The sequence below is a fragment of the Pediculus humanus genome, genomic scaffold, assembly GCF_000006295.1.
Source record: "Pediculus humanus corporis 1103172107432 genomic scaffold, whole genome shotgun sequence".
Taxonomy (NCBI): Eukaryota; Metazoa; Arthropoda; class Insecta; order Psocodea; family Pediculidae; genus Pediculus; species Pediculus humanus.
Genome location: NW_002987054.1, coordinates 25,315 through 43,395, shown reverse-complemented (window position 1 = coordinate 43,395; position 18,081 = coordinate 25,315). Strand labels below are relative to the sequence as shown.

Genomic DNA, 18,081 nt, shown 5'->3' with positions numbered 1-18,081 from the left:
AAAAAAAAGAAAATTTATTTTCCTCTGAGAAACGAATACTGATGAGTTTCCCTTTTTTAATAATAGAATTCTTGACTAAAATTTTTATTATTATTATTATTATTATTTTATTTAATAGGGTGTGCAAATACATTTCCCGTCATTTAGAATAAAAAAAAAACAACGAACAAAATTTAAAAAAAAAAAATTTTTTTTTTTTTAAAAGTCGAGTTTTGCATTTAATTGTTTAAATTAAAAAAAAAAAGAATATTCAATAATAATTACCCTATAATTATTTAAACAAAAGAATTATTTTTATAACGTGTTATTTAAGTTGTTTGTTACTTTTTTCGAGGAGTAATAAAATAGGAAGTTTTTTTGGAAAAAAAAATTATTACTATCGCCCAACGTGGGGCTCGAACCCACGACCCTGAGATTAAGAGTCTCATGCTCTACCGACTGAGCTAGCCGGGCTACTGAGAAAATGGTGGAATTGATAACATGTAACAAGGGATTTTTACCCTTATTAAATTATAATTATCTTATTAATTTAAAGTAATCAATTATTTTTAAGTCGATAAATTGGATTTTTTTATTACGAATCGAATATCCTTAATATAAAATTGAAAACTTATTCAAGTTTTAAATAATTATTGAAAAAAAAAAAAAAATTACAGTCGTGTCCGAAGTATAATTATTTCAGATACATGTTTCTTGATATTAATAACGAACTATAATAAATTGCAAATAATAATTTAAGCTTATTAAATTAAATTCGAACGTTTTTTTTAAATATAATTTTTGTAATAAGATAAAATTTATAAAAGTAATTTTGTTTATTTTTATTAATAGTTTCACAATTTAGTAAAATATTTTTAACAAAAATTACTTTTGTACTCGTTAAATTTTAACGTCAACTTTACGACTTTTAAAATCAATCAATTTAAATATTATGAATGATTTTTTTTACGTAATTAATTAAATATTAACAAATTATTAAAGTTACCTTATTAGATTCGATTTTAAATAAACTTTTCGTTAATAATAACTGTTATAAAACTTAAAAATAGTGAATTTTTTTTTTATTTGTTATATAGATGTTATTTACTCTATGGAAATTATTTACCCATACAATATTGCATGCCATTGCAATAAATGTTGTTACACTAAAGTTTTTTTTTTTTTACTTATTTTTTTTGCTATTTTAATTTTTTTTTTTTAATCGAACGCAATTTTATATTTTTATTTTAATAGTTAATTTTTTAATTTCTAATATAAAATTTATTCTTACACTCCTATATTCTTTGTCTTAATTTATAAAATAATTGTTTTTAAAAAATATTTGTACATGTTGATGTACAACATTTTGTTTAGTTAAAGATAAATAATTTTAAAAATGTATTTTTTGAATGTTATTAAATTTCTATTAGTTGTGCCAAGTAATTTAAAATAGGTGTTAAAAGCGATTTAATTTGTTATTATTTAACATAATCAAGAGTAAGAAAATTTTAACCTAAGCTTGTTAAAAAAAAAACACTTTACTATTGGTAAAATATAAGTAAAACTGAATTTTTTTTTACAGGTTTTTTATTATTATTTTATTTCATAATGGGTTGTCAAAACGATATGATTAAAGTGATAATTGAAGATTTAGCGAAAAATAATTTGTGCAATTACTGCATATTGAGATATTTAAATGAAAAAAATTCCAATTCCTATAATGATGTCGACGGACGTATAAAAAAACTATTGAACGCGCAAGATGAAGATTACTTACCTGAGATAAAAAAAACTAAATTGAATCCTTGCTCAGCTTGTTTAGGTTTACTTCAGTTATCTGATTCCAGTGAGCAGTTAAATACAGTTATTAATAGTGTTATAGAAAGTGGATATGATTGTGATGATGTTACATTTGCCTTATCTTTGCCCATTTCTTTCCTCATAAGAAGTAGATCAATTTGGTTACATTTAATAAATAAATTTAAAGAATTTTTCGAAAATAAATATTATCCTCATGAAATTAAGCAAGAGTATTTAGTCGTTTCTATAAAAGAAGTCTGGAAATGGTTATCATCTCAAAAAATTGCAAAAATGATAGGAAAAAATGCTAATAATGGAGTAGATGGTAATTTTCATGTAAATATTCACATAAATTATGATGATGATAATTTAGAAACTGCTTCATTATTTAAAATGTTTCCAGAAGAATTTCAATATAGAAATCATCATAAGAGAAAGTTTCATGGAGAAATTTTAACTAGAAAAAATGTTGAAAAAATGCTTCTGGAAACTGATTTAAAGTCATTTGATAATATTTATCCGGTTCCCCCGAAAACTCCAAATACATTTTTTCAGTTTTCAACAGTGCAATGCATGCATGATTCAATTTATGTGGCTGGAAGATATAATAAACTATCGAGAAATTTAAGTCAAACCCCATGGATGATCAATGGAGAAAGACGAATGGAAAGTTCTGTGGAAGAAATTATTGAAAAACCGATTTCTAATTATATAAAAAATAGTGGTACTAAATTTTCCAGCTCTGGAAGGGAAGATGTAGATGTTAGGACTTTAGGAAATGGACGTCCATTTGTAGTGGAAATTCTTAATCCTAGAAAAGTTAAAATTGATCAACAATATATGTTAGAAATTGAAAAAGAAATTAATAAATCAACAAATGATGTTTTCGTTAGAGACTTACAAATCGTTCAAAAAAAAGATTTACATCACATAAAAGCTGGTGAAGAAACCAAAACAAAAACTTATACATGTTTTTGCCTCATCAAATTAGATAATAATGATGAAATCCCTGAAATAAAAGAAAAATTAAACAATTTAAGTCAAATAAAAGATTTAGTTATAAATCAAAGAACACCCATTAGAGTTCTTCATAGGCGTCCACTTGCTGTTCGACCAAGAACTGTTTACTGGTTGAAAGCTGACTTTCATGAAATTAAAAATAATCACTTATTTTTTAAATTGTCATTAAAAGTTGGTGCTGGAACTTACATAAAAGAATTTGTTCATGGAGATTTTGGAAGAACCACACCAAATTTATCTGAAATTTTAGAAAAAGAAACAGATATTTTAGCTTTAGACGTGGAAGAAGTGGCTTTACAATGGCCACCAAGTTTAAATTATGATAACTTGACAAAATAATTGTAAATTAATACAAATTATTTTTTTTTATATTTGTCTTTTTATAGACTAATTGTAGAATTAAAATAAAAATTGTACAAATTTCAGAAAAATAAAAAAGTATCAAATGAAGGTACTTACTCGATTAATATAAATGACTTAATTCAAATAAACTATATGTTAAAATTAGTTTCTCTTGAATGTTTTTTAAAATTCACTTCCTAAATTTTATCGACAATAATTTAATGTAATTGAACATTTCTAAAATTCAAAATTTTTTTGCAATTTAAAAAATAAAAATTATATTAATAATAATATATTTGGCCTATAAATATTATTGAAATAATATAAAGTGTTATACACACTACTTGCCTGTAATTTTAAATAATTATTTAAACATTTACAAAGTCAAATTTTTTTTTTTTTATTCACTTGATTGTAAGATTAACGTTTTTAAAAAAAAATTTTGTTTGTAAAATTTTAATTTTATTTTTTTGTAAAAAAATCTCTATTACTTAATTATAGACAAACCTTTGATATGAAAAATAAAAAAAACCTGATGAAAAAATTGTAATACTTGACTCTGAGTTTTTTAATATGATTTACTGCATTTATAGTAAAATTATTTCTATTTGTTAAACAATCTTTATATTAAATTAGTCTTTTGATTGAAACTCTTGGTTTTTTTTTTTTAAAACTTATTTTTGGTTTTTCTAAAAGGAAACAATTTGACCTTTTGAATCACAATGTATATAATTCATTTAAATTTTTTAAAAAAATAGTCCCCTCATTCGCCTTCCAATTCCTTGTCTATCATAAATAACATTGAATTTGTTAATAAGTTGATTAATATCATTGCATCCTTTAGTCATTGTTCCAAGGTATGCCATTAGTCCAACATCATTGCATTGCTAAAAAAAAATTTGATTTGTAATTAAAATATAAATACTAAAAATTAAATTTTGAAAAACTTTAAATTGTGAATCTCACATTATATAAATCGATAGAAAATTGTGATGTTTGTAGTACGGGTAATCGATGTGATAAACTGTAAGCCTCTCTTAATATTTCATGATGATTTAAATTATTTTCAGGTAATTTTCCTTCTTGAACTGCTTTTACATATTCCAAAACTAATTTTACTCGACTATGTAACATTTTTATTGCTGAATGTTGTGCTGTCAGATGTTCAGCAACTAATGAACTTTCCCCAGCTTCATTTGTTGAAACCCTAGCAACATGATCAACTCCGATTCTTTCTGCTTCTTCAGTGGCTAATGTATAATGCAACTGAACAAACAACATTGTTGCCTCTCCATTTAATAAATCAATAACAGATTCATACATGGTAACTGGTAGCTAAAAAAAATTATTACAAAATATCGTAAAATTTTTAAAAAAGCATTAATTAATAATGAGTGATAATCATAAACTATAATTACGTCACTATGTTTAGCCATAGGATTCAGTTTTAACAAAACGGGAGATTCATTGATTTCACAAATTTGTTTATGTATTTTAATATCTTTATCATCTGGAGTATCTCCACTTGTATACCATCCTAAAAAGTCCATGTCTGAAAATACTTGTTTAACTGTAAAAAAAAAATATCATGAAAATCGATTGTTATTAAACATTGAATTATTTGTAAACACTGTAAATGAATTAAAGTTTGATTTTAAAAAACTACATTAAATTTAAAAACTTACATTGTTCTTCTTTTGTAGAATAATAATCTCTATCAATTATAACATCACCTTCAACTACATTATAGACTAGTTCAAAAGAATTCATAATTTCTAGATTTCTACCTTTTTGTTTACCAATTACAGCACCTATCACTAATAACGAAAAAAAAAATTTTTTTTAAAATTTATTTGACCATAATTTATTTAAAATTCGTTTTATTTTTTACCTTGCTGAACTGTTCCTTCTTGTGCTCTTAATCGAGTCCAGTGTTCTGATATATTCATTATAACCAAAGGATGTAAGGATACAGACACACTTCCAACAGTACCAGAAGAAGCCATAACATTTTTATTATTATCATCTACTTCCATAACGGTAGGTCCAGAAGGATCAGCCATTTCGAAAAGGGCACAATGAGAAAATATACTAATTTAGCGTATATTTCAAAGCCGCAACTGTTTACGGTAAACGAAAATATATATATGTCTATGAGTTTACACCACAGAGTAAAACTCGATGTAGTCAACTTTAAAATGAAAAATAATCTATGACAATTTTATTTGAAACCATAGAGTTAAAAAAAACGTTACAAAAAATTTGAGAATTTGACTATTATTTTGAAACTTATATGTTCTATTACTAAACATAAATAAAGTAAAAAAAGTATAAAATATTGTTTTAAATTTAGTTTGTAATAAATTAATAAAAATGATGTTATTTGCAATGCCTTTTTGATTATAAAGTCAATAAATATTTTTTAAATAAAATTAAAAAATATTCTTTAAAAATCCTTTTTCGACAAAACTTTCACTATAATTTTCATACTTAAATTAATTATGAGCATTATCAGCAAAGTTTTGTAAAACAAGAAATATTTTTTAAAAAATTTTCTACAAAAATAAATTCATTAAAATTTTAATAAATTTATGTATGATGATACAAAAAGAATTTTAAAAAAATAAAGTAATAAAATTTATTTAAATATTTTTTAAAATTTAATAATAATACTTTGTTAAAATAAATATAAGTATTAAAGATTTAAAAAATTTTAAAATTAAATGTTCTCAGTTATCTTAATTCAAGATTTAAACACTGAAATTTTTTTAAACACTTAATTTACAATTAACTAACTACTAAAGGATCTTTTTTGATTTATTAATTGTCTTATTCCGCTCATCCATGAACTGCATTGAGATATTTTATCTACCATAAGTCCTTGTTGAATACGATTTGCTAAATCTAGATTATTATTTGCATATGCTACAAAATAAAAAGTTTTAGCAAATAATTTTATTAAACATATAACCAAAAATACAAAATGTAAACTTAAATATAAATACTCAGTAATAATAATAATTTTATTAATAATTCTTCTGTACATACCTTCACTTAACTCAAAAATTTTCAATCGCACATCATTATCTAATTTATCGTCATTCCACATAGTTTCCATTATTTTAAATCTTTTGAGAATTTCATTATCACAGTTTGAATCAATTTGAAAATTTTGTTTGATTTCATTAATTTTGTCTTTTTCAATATTACTTGTTTTACAATTTAAATTTGTTTCATCTGATTCCGACTTTAAAGCTGACTGTGTCACTTTGACAGGCAGTGGAGGCATTTGACAAGAAGGGGGCTTTGAGGAAGGAATATTAAATGCATTATTAGTTGATGACTCATTTTGAGGTAAGTTTATTTTACCTTCAATTGGAAATGCGACTCTCTTATTAAGTGTTACTCCTTTTTTCGTTGCTGCTGCAGTCTGAATAGCAGCAGCTTTGTCATAAGTAAAAATTGGTGGGTCGTTCCACCCTGGGTCATGACTATCTACAAAAATAAAAAATTTTAATAATAAATAATTTTTATCAATTTTAAGATAAGAAATAAGGTAAATTATTAACACAAAACGTATTAAATATTATTAAATTATTAAAATAAAATTTAATTTAAAAAACCTTACCTTTTGAAGTCATTTCCCCCTACTGTAATAAAAACTCTGTATAAAATTACAGATTTTCATAAAATAAAACTAACGTGACGTATTTACGAACATGTTTTTCTAACGAACATGTGTTCGAAAAAAATGTAAAAGAAAAAAAAAGTCATAGAGTAAAATTAGCGCGGTTTTAATGTCTGTTTTAAAACTTTACAAACAATTTTTATTATTATCATTTTTGTTGTTATTGTGTTTAAAATTGTTTTCTTTAAACAAAAAATTATTAATTTAGTTATAATTTACCCTTACAAACCTCAAACAAATATATTCACTCTTTGGAAATGTTTTAATTTATAATATTTTTAGTAAATGATGATAATTAAGCCTCTTGATAATCGGTGTATTATTACAAAATTTAAGTAAAATAAATTTAATGGATCCTCGAGAAAAGCAAACAAAGTTATTTAATTTTTTTTTCTTACGACAAAAACGTAGAATATATTTTATTATCCACAATTGTCATGAATAAATCAACGCAGTAAATACCGACTTAACAAAAAAAAAGAATAATAATTATCGATTTAAAATTTAATTTCGCCATCATTAATAACAATAATCAAATTACGTACGTATTGCTTATCGAGTTTTAACGATGTTATGAAAAAGAAATTCGTATTACTAATATACGTAAATTCCCCTATGAGTAACTGACTTAAATAAAAAAAAAAATGATGTAACCTTATTCTTAAAAAAAATAATAACAATTTATTTATTCGTTATGGCCATGGAATTTACAAAAAAAAAAAAAAAGTTTAATAATTATTAGTTAGAAAAAGGAGGAGAAAAATTGTGTGTGTGTGGCTTTCGTTAGTATCGTCCTACATTATAACGTTGCCAAAAAAATTTACAAAACCACCATTAAAAATTTATTTTAAATATATATATATAAGAGAAACTATAAAAAAAATGATTCAACTATAAACTCTATAAATAAGGTGGGACTTAGTTGAAGCCGCGCCTCAACTAAAAAAAACATACTGCAAAGCAACGCCGCCTCGCGGACAACTTAAAAAGCTTTTCGAATTCCCCCCTTTTAATTTTTTTCCATGGAACAAATTTTTGTAACGAAATAAATTTCAGTTGATTTCGTGGAGTCGGTCGTGTTGGATTTACGAATGAGTATTATTATTATTATTTATTTTTTTTACATGTTTATGTAAGTTCAAGTTTTAAATCGTGATATATTTTTTTCGTATATAACCGCGTTTAATAACAAATAAAAAAATTATTATTATTATTTAAAAAAAAAAAAAAGTTTTTTTTTTTAAAACCGGAAATGAATTTAGTGATTATTAATATTAATAATAAAATGGTGTTTAAAAATAAATGAAAAATTTATTATTAATAATATGATTACGTGTAAAAAAAAAACAAATATAAAATTATTTAAAATTTTTAAAAATTTATAATAATAAATATAATTATAATAATGATAATATTTAATATGCTAGTCGTAATTTTATTATTTTGCCTCGGGATCGTGGTCAACGGTCGAATGGTGGCAAAAATAGATGAGCCACCACCGGATTGCGAATGGATACCATCGGTTGAAGATGATGATGGAGCCGTACTTTCGTGCAGATTAAGAACCATCGGAAGCGCAGAAAAAACTTTTAGTAATTTGTCATCATCTCAAATCGAACTCGTCACGTCGGTCGTATTAGTTTGTAGCGATGTTTTATTTTTCGAAAGTTCTCTAGAAAGCAATACCGGAGGTTTTCTAAGTCATTTACGTCACCTTCGGTCGATATCGATAGAATATTGTAAAATCCGGTACATTCCATCATCTTTTTTGATGGGTTTGACCGATTTGAGACATCTGACAATAAAAACTCATAATACGGATTGGTCTGCCATGAGCATGGAATTTCAACCGGATAGTTTTAACGGTTTGCAAGAATTGAGATTTTTAGATTTATCCGACAATAACATATGGACTTTTCCGTCTCACGTTTTCTGTCCTCTTCAGGGTTTAACGGCGTTAAATTTATCTCGAAATAGAATACACGAAATATTCGAACTCGGTTTTTCCGATTGGGGTAACGGGCCATCGGCTCCCGGAAGAACTTGTAATATCGGTTTGGAAAGTTTGGATTTGTCGCGAAACGAAGTGTCGCAAATGCCGGATAACGGTCTCACGAGTTTACGTTCCCTCCAACGTCTTCTGCTACAAGAAAATAAATTAACGTCTTTGGCCGATCGAGCTTTTGTCGGTTTGGTTTCTTTACAAATATTAAATGCATCGTCGAATAGTTTAACGGCTCTTCCACCGGAACTTTTTCAATCGACTCGCGACATAAAAGAAATTCATTTGCAAAATAATTCGATAAGCGTGTTGGCACCCGGTCTTCTAGAAGGTTTGGATCAACTTCTTGTACTCGATTTATCGAATAATCAATTAACGAGCAATTGGGTGAATCGTGATACGTTTTCGGGTTTGGTCCGGTTGGTCGTACTTAATTTGTCACATAACATCATATCTCGCATCGATTCGCACGTTTTTCAAGATCTCTACAGTCTTCAAATCCTCAGTTTGGAATATAATAACATCGAAATAATTTCCGAAGGTTCTTTTAGCACTTTAAGCAATTTACACGGTCTCAGTTTGTCGCATAATAAACTAACGCGTATCGAAGCATATCACTTTTCCGGATTATACGTGCTCAATCAACTTTTTCTGGATAACAACCGGATTTCGAACATTCATCACCGAGCGTTTGAAAATTGCACGAATTTACAAGATCTCGGTTTGAGCGGTAACGGTTTGGAAAGCGTACCAAATGGTATAGGTACGCTATTGTATTTGAAAACTTTGGACCTCGCAGAAAATAAGATTAAAACCATTGTGAATACGTCTTTTCAAGGGTTGGAACAATTGTACGGCCTTCGTTTGATTGACAACGAAATAGAAAACATAACCCGTGATACATTTTCTACTCTACCTTCTCTCCAGGTATTGAATTTAGCCTGTAATAAAATAAAACACGTTGATCAAAATGCTTTTCGCACGAATCCGACCCTTCACGCCGTTCGTCTTGATGGTAATAAATTAACGGACATAAAAGGAGTTTTTGCAAACATGAACAGTCTTTATTGGTTAAACGTATCCGACAATCAATTGACCTACTTCGATTATTCATTCTTACCTAAAAGCCTCGAATGGTTAGACATGCATAAAAACAATATTGCCCAATTAGACAATTATTATTACGATCGTAGACCTGGAATACAAATAAAAATGTTAGACGTGAGTTTTAACAAAATAAAAGAAATCGGAGAAACGTCCATTCCCGATAGTGTAGAAAGTGTGTTTTTAAATGATAACGAAATTAAAACAATAAAACCCAATACATTTTTGCTCAAAACAAATTTAACGAGGGCTGTTCTCTACGGTAACAAACTTCAAAGACTCGATTTGGCCGCACTCGTTTTACAACTTGTTCCTGAGGGAAAGGAACTACCCCAATTTTACATCGGTGGAAATCCTTTCTTTTGTGATTGCACCATGGAGTGGCTTCAAAGAATTAATCAGTTGAGTCACGTTCGTCAACATCCGAGAGTTATGGATTTAGACACGGTTATGTGTAAACTCTCGCATTCGAGAGACGGAGTGGATAGACCACTTTTGGAATTACAACCGTCCGAATTTCTTTGTCCGTACGAAGTTCACTGTTTTGCTTTGTGCCACTGTTGCGAATTTGATGCTTGCGATTGCGAAATGACTTGTCCGGAAAATTGCACTTGTTATCACGACACGCTATGGGCGTCGAACGTCGTCGATTGTTCAAATAGCGGATACACGAGCGTTCCACCCAAAATCCCAATGGATGCCACCGAAATTTATTTAGATGGAAACGATTTCGGAGATCTCGGAAGTCATGTATTTATCGGTAAAAAGAAACTTCAAGTTTTGTATTTAAATAATAGCAACATACAAACAATACACAATAGAACTTTTAATGGATTGACATCTCTCAGAATTTTACACATGGAAAGCAACAAAATACAAGAGCTGAGGGGGTTTGAATTCGAACAAATGGAAAATCTTAGAGAATTGTATTTAAATCATAATGAGATTTCATCCGTTGGTAATAAAACTTTTGCCGGGATGAAAACTTTAGAAGTATTACGAGTCGATAATAATAAAATAGCTGACTTTTCTCCCTGGCAATTACCAACTTCGGGGAAAATAGCGAGAGTCGTGGTCGATGGAAATTCGTGGGCTTGCGATTGCGAATCCGTTGCTAAGTTGCAAGATTGGATAAGAGACAATAGTGCCGCTGCGGGATTATCATTAAGCAATTTAAGGTGCACGGATAAAGAGAGCAGCGTTCGGGAAACTTTAAGCGAAGTCATTTTGAGATGTAATCAAAATGTTGTTTTGTCGAACACGGGAAAATCCACCCTGGCCACATCCGTTGCCCAAAGTGATTCTATATATAAAACCGTGATTTTCCACGGGGAATACTTGCCATTTTTAGTTGCAACACTTGTCGCCGTTATAGCCATTTCATTTTTAACAGTTTTATTTTTTATATTTCGGAATGACGTATCTCTTTGGGTTCATTCCAAATACGGTATTAGAATTTTCAAAAATTCTAGTTCCATAGCTGAAACTCTTGAGGAACGAGATCGCCTTTACGACGCTTATTTGGTATACAGTATTAAAGATGAAGATTTTGTGAATCGAGTGGTGGCGTGCGAATTAGAGCAAGAAGGACATTCTTTGTGTCTTCATTATCGCGAGTTAGTGAGTGATTCGACATTTTTAGCCGATAGTATATTGAGTGCCGCCGAAGCATCGAGAAGAATCGTTTTTGTATTTTCATTAAGTTTTCTACAGCACGAATGGGATCACATTCAATTTAGATCTTCTCTTCAAGCATCTCTTCATCAAACTCCTCCTCACCTTCGGAGAAGGAAAATTATTTTCTTACTCACAACAGACTTGGGAAATTTAAATTTAGATCCCGAGTTGCAAGAGTTGTTGAGAACTTGCACGGTTATTTCTTGGGGAGAAAAAAGATTTTGGGAAAAGCTGAGATACGCTATGCCAGATGCCGTTTGCAGAAAAAAGAAAAAGAATAATAATTCTAAAAAATCAATCGGGGGGTCAGGGAAAAAGAATTCAGTTAGTAGAAATAATGCGGAAAGCATAACTAGTAGCAATGGAAAGACTGTTAGCGCCAGGTACACGGCAGCTCCTACCAATATAGATCCTTGGTGCAAGTATTCTGGCGGCACTCTTCAAAGTGCTCACCTTCTACAAATGCAACAAATACCAGTGACGCCGCCGCAATCTTCTTGCGTTTCCGAAAGATCTTCTCAGCGAACGGAAGAAGAAGAAGATAGCGGGTCACAGAATTACGATTACACCCAAGCGGGAAGTCACAGCTATGTGAGCATAGATGGCAGGCTGCCCAATTATTCAACTGCTCCCAGGCACGTTTATTCAACTATTCCGGATCCTATGAATATAACTCAGCCTGTTGTGACTCCGGCTCCAGGTCGAACGTATTTTGTTTAAAAGTAAGTTTTTTTTTTAATATTAAAATATTTTTTTATTTTTTTACAAAAAAATTTTTATTTCAAATGACAACAACTCCCTTTCCTCGTTTTCCTCGAAGCCAAAACAAACAAAAAAAAAAAGTCAAATTTATCATTGGAAACCATTTTCATTTTGAAAAATAACAACACACAACCTTTGGCAAGATGTAATCTATAGAAAAAGAAGATACTCTCAAACGTCATCAAAAAAAAAAAAAAAACTATATCGGTAAACCTCATTTTGATGACTCTAGTAAATGTCAGTTATTGCACGTTGCGGTTACGTCAATTTCAGTTGGAAAAAAATTTTTTTTCTCTTTTTTTACCTTGAGGTTAAAAATATATAACGAAATCCACGTTTTTAAAGCCCGAAGGGATTTTCAGGGTATATTACTACTACTACGTCGAAAGGACTTGTATCAGTCGTTAAATGAGTCAACGTCCGCAACGATTCCACTAAAAAATTTACCCTTTTTTTTTTTTTATTAACATTATCAAATTCTTTAATGCATTTATTTTTTTAACGAACTTACAAACTACAAAAAAAAAAAAACCTGAAGGGACTTCTTTTAAGTTTTTTTTGTTCTGTCAACCGAATCGTGAAGAATTAAAAAAAAAAGAAAAAAAAATCACTTTACCTTTCTCTCTCTCTATCAAAAAAAAAAAAATATATAATTGAGGTTGACTCTTTTTGTGTTGTACATTTTTTTTTTTTTTAGTCGAGTCTCTATAATTTACGTTCTCGTCTTTACGCTATTTATTTTATGCATTATTATCGAACCTTCTGTTATGATTACGAAATCAAATATACGAGAGAAAGAGAGAGAGAGAGAGAGAGATAGAAAACATGATTCTTTCTCCCATCCCGAAATCGAAACCGAATATTTTAACTTTAAAAAAAAATACCATCATTATAATTAATATTATTATTATTAATTTTTTTTTTTAAAATCCGTTCTATGCATGCATATATGCATACATATGCACGTATATGTTAATGAAAAGTATATAAATAATAACTGGAAGCCATAGAAAAAAAAAATCATCGTAATTATAAAAATTCTGCAATAATAATTTTTATATAAAAAAAAATTAAAACAATTTAAATAAAAAATTCTAGTTTTTTTTTTTTATAGAAAGAAACTTTCGTAATTAATTTAGTAATTAGTATATATATATAAAATTAAATTTATTACGCATAATAATAATAATGATGCCGATTCGATTACACTCGTCTTACAAAAAATTCATCATGTTTACTTTATATGGAAACTCTCAACTTTATTATTGTCTCTAAAAATGTGTGTGTGAGAGAGAGAGAGAGAGAGAGAGAGGGAATGAAAAAGAAAATGTCGTTTTTTTCTTTTTTAAAAAATTTGTTTTTACCTCGAAGGAGAAAAAAAAAAAAAGGACCGAAATTGTACCACCCATGAATGTTGTTTTTTAAATAAACCCCGTATTCTCTCAATAAAGGTATGATGATGATGATGATAATAAAACGAAGGTCAAACAATGAAATCTTTCAATCAATATAAAAATTATTAAACACACACGCACGCAAACGAATGTCAAACCGGTGGGCGTTTATTATTATTATTATTATTTTGTGGTTCCAGACGGTCCGAATGACTGGAATTAATCTAATATCTATTGAGGCATTTGTTATAGTTTATATGTATAATAATAATAATAATAATAATAATTTATTATGTTATCCTTGTTTTTTCTTTTTAATAATGTAAAATTAACTTATCACTATGTCTGGCTGTCGATTTTTAATTGTTTATTATTATTATTATAATTGTTGTTGTTGTTGTTGTTATTATTATTACAATATGAAGTTGTTAAATACAAAAAAAAAATGGCGATTCGAAATTAGTTTTATATTAAATTTTAGTAGAAAAACGTTGCGTCTCAGCTTGTTTGTTTTATGGATAAAAAAAAAAAATGGCGGATTAAAAAATTCATATTTTTTTTAGAATTGTTGTTGTTACTACGGTTGTTTTGTTAAAAAATGCAAACAACGACACCAAACAAACAAACAAACAAATAATAAAAAAAATTTGAAATTTACGCGATTAAAAAAAAAAAAAATAGAAATTTATTTTCGATTGTACTTTGTATTGTTACGTTCGTTTAAACTGACCGCGAATGATTAAATATGTGGGAAATTGTGGGTGGGCGATAGAGTGAGAGAGAGGGAGAGAGTGTGTGTGTGTGCGAGAGAGAGAATAAAAGAATAAAAAAAAATTGTTAAGAAAATTTATGGATTTATACGTTTCGCTGAAAATTATTGATTTAATCATTGCTGAATGTTTTTTTTTTTTTTTAAAGGCGTGGGTATTTCAACAATGACTTATCAGATAATTCATTTATTATTATTACTATTATCGATCCTATTATTATTAATAATCTTTTTTTATACTGCAATTGAATAAAATTGATAAAAAAAATAATAATAATAATTGCCAAAGGATAACATTTGACTTTTTATATAAATTTTTTTTTTTACCGGAGCGCGTGATTCTTAAAAAAAGTTTATTTCCCAAAGGCTAAAAAAAAAAAAATTTTGTAACCGACGTTTTTTTTTCCTAAATAAAATCCAAAATGGTTTAACCTCTTCATCCAAAAAAATAATAAAACTGACGAAATTCATTTTTTTTAAAAATTAAATAAATAAATAAATAAAATAATAATATTATTAAAAACTCCAAAACTATTTATTTATTTTTTACATCGAATCGTTTATTAAAAAAATTTTTTTTTTTTCGAAAAAAAACCGGTTTTTTATTTATTTATTTTTTATTTGTATTCATATAATCTTCTCATTTTTAAAATAATAATAATAATAATAATAATAGAATATTTCGATTAACCTTCGACTTTATTATTCGTTTATGTCTTGTGTCGAATTAAAACTAAAAAACTAAAAAAAAATTTATTTATTTATTTATTTACCAAAACATTTTTATTATTATTAATTTTTTTTTTTTTTATTCGAGTACGTTTCTAAACGAAATCGAATTTAATTTTAATTACACGTGTACATAAATAAACGAAAAGAAAAACCGGAACCGGAAATAAAAAAGGTAGAGGAAACAAAACGAAAAAATTGCGTAAATCGACGTAATTTAAACGATGAAATTTTTTTTAAAATTTCTTTTCTTAATAAAAAAATTTTTCCGCCTAAGAAAATCATCTCTCTCTCTCCCTGTCTCTCTCTCTCTCTCTCTCTCTCTCTTTTATACAAATCATTCACGAAATGAATAATTAATAAATAAACTTTTGTTTAAAATCGTTTATTTATTCTATGACGTTTTAATTTTTTACGTTTCGACTAAAACGACTTGACGCTCCCGTAAAAATGTTATTTATTTATTTATATTTATTTATTATTATTGTTATTAAGCGAGTGTGAAATAAATAAATAAAATCTTTTATAGTTAATAAGGAAACTAAAAAAAAGAAAAAAAAATTTCATTCCGTGTTTATTATTATCGGATTAAAAAAAAAAAAAAAGAAAATTTAAAAAAAAAACTAACCTAACCTGGTTACAAAAAAAAAAAAAAAAATTTACGTAAGGAAATTATTATATTTTTATTTATTTGAATTATTAAATTAAATTTTTTTTTTTTATGTATATCGCGTTGTAAATAAAAATTTCCACGAGAATTTTATACGCAAAAAATATTAAAAGGAAAAAAAAAAGAAAATGTACGTATGCATTACGTCGGCACGAATATCGTCTTGCAAAAAAGTAACGGTTTCGAATACATTTCCGCGCCATTTTACATCATCATCATCATCATCATTACATTTATTATTTTTATATATAAATTTAACCGAAAAAAAATTTTTTTTTTTTACTTAATGCGGTGTAATTTATTATGATTAAAAGGTTGATTTTTCGTCGTAATTATTATTATTAATATTCTACTTCGGTTTGTTTTAGAAAAAAAAAATGTTTAATTTTAAAATATTTTAAAAATTTCATTTATTACACGCGTTTTATTTTGTTTGTTAATTATTATTACTATTATTATTTAAAATTCGAAAAAAAAGAAAAATATTTGATTTGCGTGGGGGTCTCAATTTTTTGCGTGTAAAAAAATTAAATTTGTACTTTAAACAGGTGGCAAATAAAAATTTGACTAAATAACTAACGGAAAAAAAATATGGCAGAATCGTATATTTTTTTTACGCGAAAATAATAATAATAATAATAATAATAATATGATTTATAATTTTAAATCGTGTCGGAAAATTTTTTTTAAACTCTTCAAATAGTTTTTTATTTCCGTTTATAATTTATTTTATTTTGATCGTGAAGCGAAAAAAAAAAATTTTAAATTACGGATTTAGTATAAAAAAAAAAGACATTTAAAAACATTTAAAAAAAATTTTTTTTTTTTATACAAATTGACTTATTCATTCAATCGAAAATCTAACGGTTTTTATCACAAAAAAAAATGACGACGTTTTATTTACGGTACTTTTTTTTAAAAAATTATTTTAATATACGTTGTTAAACGTTGTCTTGGCGACAAAATTTCAGTAAGGAAGGAGGAGGGGAAGGGAGGGAGGGGAGGGGAAAAGAAAGGAAAAATTATACCCGCCAAAGGGCTTAAAAAATGGTAAAAAAAAAAAAAATTTTTTTTTGTGCCATCATCAAATGTTACGCGGTATAATTAAAAAAACATTTTAAAAAATTGTGCATTTTCCGTTGTCATTTAACCGATAATGATTTTATTTGTACAAGTAATATTAATTTATTATCATTATTATTATTATTATTATATTTAATAGTTGGAAAGAATTAAACTTTAGGCAACGAAATCCCGTTTTATCAAACAGACACACTCACACGCACACTCACAAAATAATGATAATTTGCAGAATAAAATTTATATTTAAGGGAGTGGGGAGTAAGGGGGGAAAGGGGTGGGGAGGGTTTAAAATTTAAAATTAAAAAATTATTATTCGGAAAAAAAAAAAATTTAAAGTTGTTTGACGAGTAGTTCAAATAGTGATCCGCCATTTTTTTTTTTTTTTTGAAAATCTTGTTTCAATTGTCAAATTAAATAAATTGATAAATTTAAATTTTTTCATTTTTTTAAATAACTTATTTATTAAATTATTATAACCGTTTAATAAATTTAAATCGAATAAATAAATCAATAAATTCGTATAAAAAAAATCATAGAGTAAAAAAATTTTCTTAAGTAATCGTCTGTGGTTTATTTTTTTTAAATTTACAAAACTTTTAATTATTATTATTATTATTATTATTATTATTATTATTATTATTATTATTATTATTATTATTATTATTATTATTTATTATTATTATTATTTTCGCTACTAAAAAAAGAAGAAAAAGAAAAACGAAAACGTAATTTTAATAAAACCTGACAAGTTTAAAATTAATTTTTTTTATATTTGTATTATTTATTTATAAAATCACTGACAACGTCCGATATTAAAATTGTAATTTTCTTTTTATATAAAATGTCATAGAGTAATTAAAATTTTAAGGTTACTTGTTGTTGACTGGGCATTTAATTTAAATAAATAAATAAATACGTAACTTTTATGTTTGATAATATTAATTAAAAAAATACTAAAAAAATTGTTTTTTATCATTATTATTATTATTAATTTTTTTTATTACTCTGTGCGTTTCCGCACAGTTTGATTCATTCATTCATTCATTCACAACTTCCGACATT

At 26.7% G+C, this 18,081-nt stretch overlaps 4 protein-coding genes and 1 non-coding gene across 5 annotated transcripts; 2 read left to right on the top strand and 3 right to left on the bottom strand.

Annotated features, from left to right (window-relative positions):
• Window positions 1–380: 380 nt before the first annotated feature.
• Phum_PHUM081780 lies at window positions 381–453 on the bottom strand. The gene has a single exon. It is a non-coding gene; the product is annotated as a tRNA-Lys (tRNA).
• Window positions 454–1,587: 1,134 nt separating this feature from the next.
• Phum_PHUM081770 (uncharacterized protein) lies at window positions 1,588–3,190 on the top strand (the record flags this gene model as incomplete). Its single annotated transcript, XM_002423687.1, has 2 exons — window positions 1,588–3,109; window positions 3,186–3,190. 2 exons carry the CDS (start codon window positions 1,588–1,590, stop codon window positions 3,188–3,190), a joined length of 1,527 nt encoding a protein of 508 aa, XP_002423732.1.
• A 697-nt stretch (window positions 3,191–3,887) lies between these two features.
• Window positions 3,888–5,204, bottom strand: Phum_PHUM081760 (COP9 signalosome complex subunit, putative; the record flags this gene model as incomplete). The annotated part of the gene is made up of 5 exons (XM_002423686.1): window positions 3,888–4,028; window positions 4,108–4,476; window positions 4,560–4,711; window positions 4,827–4,958; window positions 5,033–5,204. 5 exons carry the CDS (start codon window positions 5,202–5,204, stop codon window positions 3,888–3,890), a joined length of 966 nt encoding a protein of 321 aa, XP_002423731.1.
• A 728-nt stretch (window positions 5,205–5,932) lies between these two features.
• Window positions 5,933–6,782, bottom strand: Phum_PHUM081750 (Steroid receptor RNA activator, putative; the record flags this gene model as incomplete). Its single annotated transcript, XM_002423685.1, has 3 exons — window positions 5,933–6,066; window positions 6,190–6,636; window positions 6,770–6,782. The coding sequence occupies 3 exons, from the start codon at window positions 6,780–6,782 to the stop codon at window positions 5,933–5,935; spliced, it is 594 nt and encodes a 197-aa protein (XP_002423730.1).
• A 1,518-nt stretch (window positions 6,783–8,300) lies between these two features.
• Window positions 8,301–12,332, top strand: Phum_PHUM081740 (toll, putative; the record flags this gene model as incomplete). The annotated part of the gene is made up of 1 exon (XM_002423684.1): window positions 8,301–12,332. One exon carries the CDS (start codon window positions 8,301–8,303, stop codon window positions 12,330–12,332), a length of 4,032 nt encoding a protein of 1,343 aa, XP_002423729.1.
• Between the last annotated feature and the right edge of the window lie 5,749 nt (window positions 12,333–18,081).